Here is a 10000-nt window from a genome sequence, read left to right as displayed (position 1 = left end):
ATTATGTGGGAGCACATGGGAAACTGATTTGGGAAAGGCCGAGCCATCGAGTCCCATGAAGCAGCTTGCAGACAAGACCAAGGAAGAATATCAAAATGACATGCAAGGATTAAAGCTAGTGAAAGAAGTCATTTCTACAGGTTTTAGACGGGTTAAAAACAAGTATAAAGGTAACATATTAGTAAAACAATATTGTAGGGAATATTTTAAATAATCTGGTTTGTTGGAGCCCGACAGTACTGTAGTGTTTCATGTTTTCACGGAAGCTTATTTTCAATTCAGCCTCACTAACCTACAATCATGGACAATAGTGTTGGGAAGGTAGCTTCATTTTACAGATAAGCCCCCTCCCCCTTATCAATGTTGGATGTTGCAGGGGAAAAAATGGTGACTTTCCTTGCCTGAAGAACTCCAACATTGAATATGGGGAAGGGTGGCCACAAGAGCATGGTATTTCCGAAATACTTCAGCCAATAGTGAGAATAATCGAATTAGGTGTGAAGTGAACTGATGCCTGCAACCTTCCTTCCCTGACCATGATTGTCTGAAAAAGGTTGAAACGCAATAAATGTGATTGTATCCACATGGTTCCATTCCTTTAACAGAAACTGGAAGAAGTGGCAACATATTGGCATTTCGATGTGTTTGGTTCAAGTTATTGCTGAAATCAGGCTCAAATAATGTCTATATTTTCTTTTTGGTAATCTTGCAGATGGTAATGTTGGATATTTACGAAGTAGATAAGAATAATTCCTGGTGAGCCGTACTACTTAACCCAGGGTTACTGCCAATTTGGCAACTTTTCTGGTGTTAACTTCACATTTAGACCCTAAACTCTTAAGAATAAGCGTAATTTTCTCAATTGCTCAAGCAAGGCACTGGAGAGCCTGCAAAAAATCGCTACAGTGGTTTTAGTTCAGTGCTGTGCACAGTTGTTCGTAGGCTTCAGAGCTACAAATAAACAAAGGTGAAACGCTTACTTCAGTCAGGACACTCAAAGCGAAACCTTTAAAGTCGTGATTTAAATGGACATACACAAACCTGTATTTCCTCCTCCCCACAGCCACTCTCCCCCCCCCCTCCCCACCATAAAAGGGAGTCTAAGAGAAAAAATTTGACTGGAATGCATGCATTGAGAAATTCACTGCCAAATGTTTTTGTGTTAAAATGTGCCAACCACTAGAGTACCATTGATTGCTGAGACAAAGAGGGCTTTAATCATTCCTCTGGTCATATATTTCTCATTAAACAAATTCACACCATACATATGTATGCTGATCTATGATCTAATATTTATGAAGAAACAATTTCCATGTTTGCATACCCTGATATACATGTAAAAAGCAGAAGGGCTGTGAAAATGCAAGACAAAATTGACCCAAACAAAGTCAAGGGATTAAATAACTTTTAAACATTATCCGAAAACCCCAAGTGTTAACATGCTGCCATTCAAACACACCTCTAAGCCAATCAGAGTGTATGCAGTATGTTTATGAGTGTTTTGTGATTTTGTTACTGTTCAGTCACTGAATTTGGCCCCCAACCCGGTTGAACTTGAAAGTGCCTTCGGGGTTTACCTTGGGGTTTGGCCCAAATTTCATTTTCCTTTGTTTTTGAGTATGATAATCAGTTTAAAATAAAGCAAAATAAAACTTGAACCTTGGCATCAATTTTATTTCTTTATATTTATGTTAATGAGCCCTTATTGCCCCCTTTTATAATAAAAATTCTTTTCAATTCAGCGGATGCGATTGAGGCAAAGAGGTCTAATTAACATAATTAAAAGAATAGTAAAATTGTTGCCATTTTGGACTGACTTTTTCTTCTGAGAGTCCTGGCCGAGGGGATCTGGAAATGTAGAGTCGAAGTTTATTAACAAGCTTTTTTGTCCAAACATCTACCTTCTATCATATTGCACCACCAAAGATTGGTTTGTCCGGGCTTTATCCAGAATCGTTGTTCCGAGGTCTCTTCTTGAACATGTTATGACAAGAGCGTGTCAATGCTGAGGTTTCTAGAACTGGTAGTTCTGGCATGTTGTTTCCTCAGGCGATAAGCTTTGTGAAGATAACGTTTGTAAAAATATTTAATGAATTTATGCCTGACAGAACTGCTGCTAAGGCAGGAAACGTGTCAGTCATAGACGCCATATTTGCAATTTGGATTCATGCTTGTATTTTATCAACATGTGGTGTCCCTTCATATAAACATGATACGAATTCACCTAGGCATCATGTAAATGCGGAAGGAAATCAAGAAGTCACCCGTGTGAAACTTGCGCCGGTGCAAGTTTTCTCATGTAAACACCACCGAAGTCAAGATTTTTTGTCTCAATAAGTCCTAGTCAGCGTATTAATCAAGCTGACCATTAACACTGAGGTGAACACTAGTTTTAGTGTATACCACACAAGCGGAATAACTAGTGCACCAAAATATTACTCATTTTTGGAAAGCCACCTTGTTTCTTATCCACTGCCCCCAGATGAGTAGTTCTTAGCTAATCACTTCTGAGCTAGTCAATCAGTGTACGCAAAAAGCACTATTCACTTGTGTGGTATGTGTAGGATCCAAGTGTTGAATTGCTTGAACTGAATCGCTGATTTTAAAGCTCATTAACACTTTTTTCCTAGTTCTTGTCTTTGGGTGTTACTTGTCGCCTTTTCATTATTGTGCTTCTCCTTTAGTGTTACCTTTTGCTTTTTCATTATTTTGCTTTGCTTTTGTTTCATTAGTATGCTTAATGTTGCTAGCATTTGCATAACTTTTTAGTCTATAAAAGCCGTAATTCTAGTTTTAAGTTGCTCACCTGGTCTTTCTGTCTCTTTTGGAAGCTATCTCGCTACAAGCAGTTTTTAAAATCATCGATTGCTATTTAGCAGTTTCTAGACGTAGTCAGCAATTTGGAGCCGTACCAATGTAAGTAGTCATTTTGTAATAGCCGGTCTCTTAAGTTTCTCTTTCGTTTTGTCTATTTTACTGCTTTAGCTAGCCTGAAATGTCAGTCCCACCCTCAGCCTTCCCCGGCGAGAGACGCCTGAAGTCTGGGCGTTATAATTCCGTCCGGTGACGTCACTTACTGTTTCTGATATATGAAGTTATTTTTTATTGGTTAATATGCGAGCGAGATAGATTCCCGTTTTCCATTGGATAATTAAATGACAACAGCTTTGTCACTTCGCTTTCGACAATGGCGGACGCGTTTCCTGTAGGCGATGAGAAATTCGAAAGTAGTTTAGAGGCTGTTTTACCCAAGTTTGGTGTTGCAGAATTATGCGAACAACAAAAGCTGGCACTTTTACATTTAATATCTGGAAAAGATGTGTTTGTTAATCTTCCAACCGGCTTCGGTAAGTCACTAATCTATCAGCTTGCTCCTTCAGTCGTAGAAGAAATGTCACGTCTTCTCGGGAAGATTCGTACTGCAATCATTCTGGTGATCTCTCCTCTGGTGTCCTTGATGAAAGATCAAGTACAATGTTTAGAACGAAAAGGAATAAAAGCTTCATTTATCGGCGGGGGACAAGAACAGGCAAATTTGCAGAAGATCTTAAAAGGCGAAATGAACATTGTTTATTCATCTCCGGAAGCTGTGCTGGGAAATGATCAATGGCGTGAAATGGTTAGCTCGCCCATTTACCAAAGAAATGTAATAGCGAGAGTAGTTCACATTGTGGTAACCTCTCAAGTTCTTCATTGATCATTTGAAATTATAACAACGAGAAAGTATTAAAGTGCCCCTAACCCTTCAACTTGTTTTTTTTGGGTAGATTTTGACATTTCTCAAGAGCTCATTTTCCAAAAAAATTTTCAAAAATATTGAATCCCGTTATTTTTACGAGCGCTGAAAGTGAAGGTAGTCTTGCCTATTTTTTCACCTATCATTCGCACTAGTCCCCCACTCGGCCAATGTATCGAGCGTAACGTAAGAAAAGGACATCGTTCAAGCTTGAGTTGTTGGAATGTGTGAAGATTCTCGGAGAACGCAGAGAAAATGGTTGAAAAGTGCGTAGTTTATGGATGCAGCAACTCTAACAATAAACAGAAAGGAATCAGCATGCATAAGATTCCTTCTGATAGCGATCCGAGGGCTGAAGTCCGCCGAAGAAGACAACGATGGATAAACTTCGTCAATCAGACGCGGAAACATTGGACCCCGGGAAAGACTTCTTCGATTTGTTGGGAGCATTTCAAGCACGAAGACTTTACGAGACCTTTTAACTCTGATCTAAAACGAGCCCTCAGAGAAGATGAATTTGGAGTTTGCGTTTGGCCAACTGTCCATGTTGGAAAAAGAGCCGCTAAAAATGAACACAAAGGTTCCCCTACAAAACGACAAAAGAGAATGGTAAGTAAACTTTTATTAGACCTGCTATTGTCACGCTGGGTTAGTCACGTAATGTACCAAATTATGACCAAGAAATTCTTCCTTTATAGCACGTAAGATCGGCGAAAGAAAGGATGAGAAATTTTAAATCGTCAAGCCCAGCCATTGAGGGAAAGCCATCGACTGGTCATCAGGACACCACTCTCGATTTAAGTGTAAGCAGTGTAAGCTTTTCTTTACTGTTTCTGCCAATAAGGTGGCCATACATATTTTAACACCAGATATTTTTTTTGTAGTATAGCTGCACAGGGCCAGGGACAAGTACAAGTGCGAACGCAACTGTTGATCTAAATGTAGATTTTTCTTTATTGTGTACTGTTTATGTTTTCCCTTTTTTCTGCCAATGACCCTGTGAAGAACACTCTATGATATATATTTTCCCCAGATAAGTTATTAAGACCAGATACTTTTTATAGGTGGGTTGCACAGAGCCAGGGACCAGTGCAAGTGCAAACGCAACTGTTAATCTAAATGTAAGTTTTTCTTTACTGTGTACTGTTTATGTTTTCCCTTTTTTCTGCCAATGACCCTGTGAAGAACACTCTATGATATATATTTTCCCCAGATAAGTTATTAAGACCAGATATTTTTTATAGGTGGGTTGCACAGAGCCAGGGACCAGTGCAAGTGCAAATGCAACTGTTAATCTAAATGTAAGTTTTTCTTTACTGTGTACTGTTTACGTTTTCCCTTTTTTCTGCCAATGACCCTGTGAAGAACACTCTATGATATATATTTTCCCCAGATAAGTTATTAAGACCAGATATTTTTTATAGGTGAATTGCATACAGGCAGGTATAAGTGCAAGTACAAGTACAAGTGAGAACACTGCTGTTGAAATGAGTGTATGTTTTCCTTTACTGTTTGTTTACCTTTTCCTTTTTATAATTTTTTCTGCCAAGGACTGTGAAATACACTCTGTTATATATATTTTGCCCAGATAAGATATTAACACTAGATATTTTATGCAGGTGAGTTGCACAGAGCCAGGAATAAGTGCAAGTAAAAGTACAAGTGAGAACACTGCGTTGAACTGAATGTGAGTTTTCCTTTACCGTTAATGTTTACTTTTTCCTTTTTATCAACATTTTTTCTGCCAATGACTGTGAAATACATTGTATATTTTGCCAAGATGAGTTATTAAGACCAGATATTTTTTTATAGGTCAGTTGCACAGAGCCAGGTACAACTACGATTGAGAACACCACTGTTGATGTAAATGTAAGTTGTTCTTCATTTTTTGTGATCTCCCTGATCTACATGTAGTATGGAGATAGAGGATGTTGTGTTGAAAAAGGGGCCATGCAATATTCTATTTATTATATAAACACCAATGAAAATTTAATACTAAATCATTTCACGAAAGGTACGACTTTTATATGTAACCATAGCAACAGTGCTCGTTTTACATGTGAAGATAACATGGTTTCGTGCAAAACCTGGCTTGGTGTTTCTTTGGTGTTTATATAATAAAAACATGTATTTAGTTAAAGTACCTACTTGAGGAATTAAATTTCACAACTCATGGCAGCTTGTATTCGGGTCGTGTGTGACAAAATGACTAATGTTAATTTTTAAAGGTACAACATACATCTGTGCAAACCATAATGGACTCGATGCAAAGCAAACTACTTCGAGAAACAGAAGTTCTGCAAGGGAAGCTTGCAACCACACGCCAGGCCCTCCAGCGACAGACTTCCCAAAATAAATACCTCAAGAACAAAGGTAATTGCAGATAAAACTAGTGTAATTCATGCCTATCACTAACAAAACTCCTCCACAGCAGTCATGCAGAGCACCTGTCCTACTGTCGTCATAAAGTAAATATTCAGAATAGAAAAGGTAATGAGAAGCGATTTTCTTTTGTGGCATATTTCAGGGGTCTATTTATGTTTTGAAGTATTTTTTCAGGGTTAAACATTTTCATGCCTTGGTATTGTTAGGACATTTTTGCAGATCTTGTGACATGCCTTCCTATCTTTTTCACCTTCAAGTGCTTCTCTACTGGTTTCGGTTCATTGCACACCATCCAGCAATTATTCCATATTTTGGCTTCGTTTTTTTCCAACAAAAAGCAAATTGGGAGCAAGGTATTGTTAAGTAAGTAAACTGAAGGCACATGAAAAATATTGGACACTTAAGACAAAAAAAAAAAGATCATTTACTTATCATTATTTAGTTAACTTATTATTGCTTTATTTCTTTCCACTTTTAGTGAAACAACTAACAAAGAAATTGAATCAAAATGAAGAAAGTGACAGGGAAGTGAGTGTAGAAGAGCAGGAAGATGAAGAGGAGGAAGAGGGGGACCTAGAAGAGGAAGAACTAGATGAGTACAATGATGAGGACACTGATGCAGAAACAATTGAAGAAGAACCAGATTTTTCTACTGGATCCAACTATGAACCAGCCAGTGAGAGTGAGGAGGATGGCGACCCTGGATCCTCAGATGTTGATGAAAGTTTTCAATCAACACGGTAAGAAGACATAATTATTTTCTAAGTGAAAGAATAGGGTGCTTCTTGAAATTTGGCAGTAAAATGTGCTAATTTAAATATGAATATAAGGCAGCATTATATCACTGAATTTTGTTGGTCATTCTCTTTATTAGTGACATTTTTATAAGGGAAAGAATTTGGTCATCCGGGCTTTGTTATTGTACATAGCTGGCTAGCATTCTTTGATATTGAGAAAAACAAGCTTGTATACACAGTTCACCTATTGATGTAGTAGCTGAAGCCTTTATCTTGGTTTGCTTTCAGAGTCAAATCACCAAAAGATAGCAACCTTAGGAAGGAGCCGAAATTCATTGTCTTTCTATCACAGCTGATGTTGTTGTTCCAGTCATGCCACATTTGCAAGGGGAAGAATCCACCAGAAGTTGAAGCTCAACAGATTGGTACCAAAGCTGTCATTACCACTGTCTGCACAAATCCAGGATGCTGTGCAGAATCTACATGGCACAGCCAACCAAATATGCCAGGCACCAAACTTCCTGCGGGGAATTTTCTCCTTTGCATGTCCATCCTGTTTGCTGGTGGTTCAATAACAAAAATAAGACAGATCTTCAACCATATGGGTTTGGCATGCATATCAGTGAACACCTTTTTCAAACAGCAAAGAGTGAGTTAAAAATTTTCATTTACCCAATGTTGTGACATGCGGAAACTAGAAAAGAATCAAAATTCTTGGTTTGCAACCACATTACAAAGCCGCCATGCTAGATGACACAACAGCAAATGCTCTTTTTACAGAAGATAAATGAAAAAAAAGTTTAGTTCCCAGTCGAAAGATATATTTTTGTTGTCATTCAACATGACCGCCGTGATGTCAGCTGCAAACCAGAAATACAATTAGTTATGTCTGAATTTGTAAAGGTGCAACCTATATCTGGTCTTTCATTTTTTCATACTTTCTAGAGTCATTTGTCTCCTACTGTGCACCTCTTCTGGAAAGATTATCAAACCAAGCTACTGACAAAGCTGAAGGATCTTGGTACTGGCCTTGTACTTGCAGGCGATGGGCGTCACGACAGTATGGGGCACTGTGCCAAGTTTGGTGCATACACCATATTATGTTGTACAGCCATCCCATCCATAATCCATTTTGCACTTGTACAGGTACATGTATGCACAACATGGATTGCTATAATAATCTTTTTGAGCAAAGCCAAAAAAAATAGCTACATGAAGGTTTACATTCTCAGATGCACAGCAAATTTCAAAGGATTATGAACACATGCAATTATGGTGAAGTGCTTAAGGTCACAAAACCTGTTTTGATATTCTCCTTTTTCAGAGGAATCAAGCTGGCAACAGCCCGGCAATGGAGTTTATGGGTTTTCAGCTGTGTATGAATTTCCTTGCTGGATGTGGCATTGTAATAACCACCTTTATCTCAGACCGTCACACCCAGATTGCAGCTTACTTCAAGACAGTCCTCAAACACATCACACAGTACTTTGACCTATGGCATTTAAAGAAAAGTGAGAGTAATAATGTACATTGTAGACTCAGCCATCTACCCTGATTCCAACGAATCTCCATTGTGTTTTGAGCAGCAATATGCCTTACTTAGAAATTGTGAGGAAACTTACAGAAGGCCTCCGGGTCAAGTGTTAATGGCATAGGAATTGTATTCTATATTCTAATAACTTCTCCCTTGCTCTTATAAGGGTTGTTTTCATACACAATTGTAACATCTGCATACAGTATGACTTAATCATTGAAGATGTCATGTCCAGTTCACACTAATAATTATAGTACAGTACTGGGTAGCAGCTGTGCAAGTAATAATAACAGCAGCAAGAGGCAAAATAGGCTTTGGCATACAACTCTTCTTAATAAATCAATAATTTTTGTTATTAATTTTTAAACAGAGATCAAGAAGCTTATCTCAAAACTTGCAAAAGAGAAAGACAATGAACAGCTTAAGAACTGGATAAAGCCATGCACAAATCATCTTCACTGGAGTGCTACAACAACACCAAGTGGAAATGGAAAAATCATCTGGGTCAAGTTTAAATCATTCTTAAGCCACATTGTCAACAAACATTCGGACTTACCAGATCCTCTCTTTAATAAATGTGCCCATGGAGATATTACTGATAGGACATGGCTTCAGACAGGTGAGAAAATCTCCCACTCTAACACTTGTGATGGTCAATTTTTTAAAAGCTGGGTTTGATTTCAACTAAGAGCAGTCAAGTTTGATTTTATGCCTCATTCTTTGCTTCTGTGCAAGTGTGGCAAATTTTACTCATACATACAATGTTATCATTTCTTATCATTAAATAGTGAGTGCTTTTGTCTTCAACAGATGACAAAGCCTATGAAAGATTATGCAAAGTGCTTACAACAAACAGCCTGAGGAAGGGGATTCAACAGGCATCGCCAATCGACCAAACAGATTGCTTGGAGGGGTTCCATTCGGTCTTAAACCAGTTTGCCCCAAAGCTGATAGCATATTCTTATGTTGGGATGTATTGCAGGTAGTTAAGAATAATACAGGCATATCAAGTGGAGGGCGGCAATGGGTGCACTTCCTTCAGAAACAGCTTTGTATAACACCTTTCCTTCCCAATATTTTTCTAAAGTATACTTACATTGGACAGTTGCCAAAATAAAATGATGTTTGTTATCACCGTGCACTCCACTATGCAAATAATGGTACCCAACTGGCTGCTAACTTTTCAGGTACAAACATTGTGTAATTTTTAAAAATATTTTCCAGGCATATTCTAGCTGCACTTCACTTCAATTACAATTTACGCAGAGAAGCGAAGACGAATCCAGATGGAGCAGAGAAAGTCAAAGTTAGCTACCCAAAATACAAGAATGGAGAAGCAAGCGTCAGGAGTGTCAAGATAGAACAGAATTGTGGTTTGCTGAGTTTGTCTTCTTTTTGACATGTATCTTAAGCTGTGTTCACACTTGCAGCATGAACATTATTAATCAAAGCTGCCACATTCCTAACTTCGAGAAAGTCTTGCAACAAAACCTACTTTCGACCATAAAGAACCAACCGTTGAGAGTAGATAGAATTGAAAATTTGCCAAAACAGATGAGATAATTTTAGAAGCATGTTTTGGCGCTAGTGTGAACACAGCCATAGTCA

The 10000-nt window shown here is 38.2% G+C and overlaps 2 protein-coding genes across 2 annotated transcripts in view; both read left to right on the top strand.

Moving 5' to 3' along the window:
- Positions 1 to 3187: 3187 nt before the first annotated feature.
- On the top strand, positions 3188 to 3697 carry LOC138020565 (ATP-dependent DNA helicase RecQ-like). The gene has a single exon (XM_068867529.1). It carries the CDS (start codon positions 3188 to 3190, stop codon positions 3695 to 3697), a length of 510 nt encoding a protein of 169 aa, XP_068723630.1.
- A 294-nt stretch (positions 3698 to 3991) lies between these two features.
- LOC138020564 (uncharacterized) overlaps positions 3992 to 10000 on the top strand; it is a 6604-nt gene continuing 595 nt past the window's right edge. Inside the window, exons 1-9 of the mRNA XM_068867528.1 lie at positions 3992 to 4345; positions 5965 to 6109; positions 6600 to 6861; positions 7147 to 7507; positions 7804 to 8004; positions 8183 to 8369; positions 8763 to 9011; positions 9203 to 9374; positions 9617 to 9765. Of these exons, the coding sequence (XP_068723629.1) occupies positions 3992 to 4345; positions 5965 to 6109; positions 6600 to 6861; positions 7147 to 7507; positions 7804 to 8004; positions 8183 to 8369; positions 8763 to 9011; positions 9203 to 9374; positions 9617 to 9765 (2080 nt within the window). The remainder of the gene's footprint in view (positions 4346 to 5964; positions 6110 to 6599; positions 6862 to 7146; positions 7508 to 7803; positions 8005 to 8182; positions 8370 to 8762; positions 9012 to 9202; positions 9375 to 9616; positions 9766 to 10000) is intronic.

Source organism: Montipora capricornis, chromosome 10 (assembly GCF_036669925.1).
Source record: "Montipora capricornis isolate CH-2021 chromosome 10, ASM3666992v2, whole genome shotgun sequence".
Lineage (NCBI taxonomy): Eukaryota > Metazoa > Cnidaria > Anthozoa > Scleractinia > Acroporidae > Montipora > Montipora capricornis.
The sequence above is the reverse complement of the archived record's forward strand: the minus strand, read 5'-3'. Positions and strand labels throughout refer to the sequence as shown.

Excerpts from the sequence above, each read along its gene's own strand:
- LOC138020565 (XM_068867529.1), top strand. The coding sequence starts at position 3,188 with ATGGCGGACGCGTTTCCTGTAGGCGATGAGAAATTCGAAAGTAGTTTA.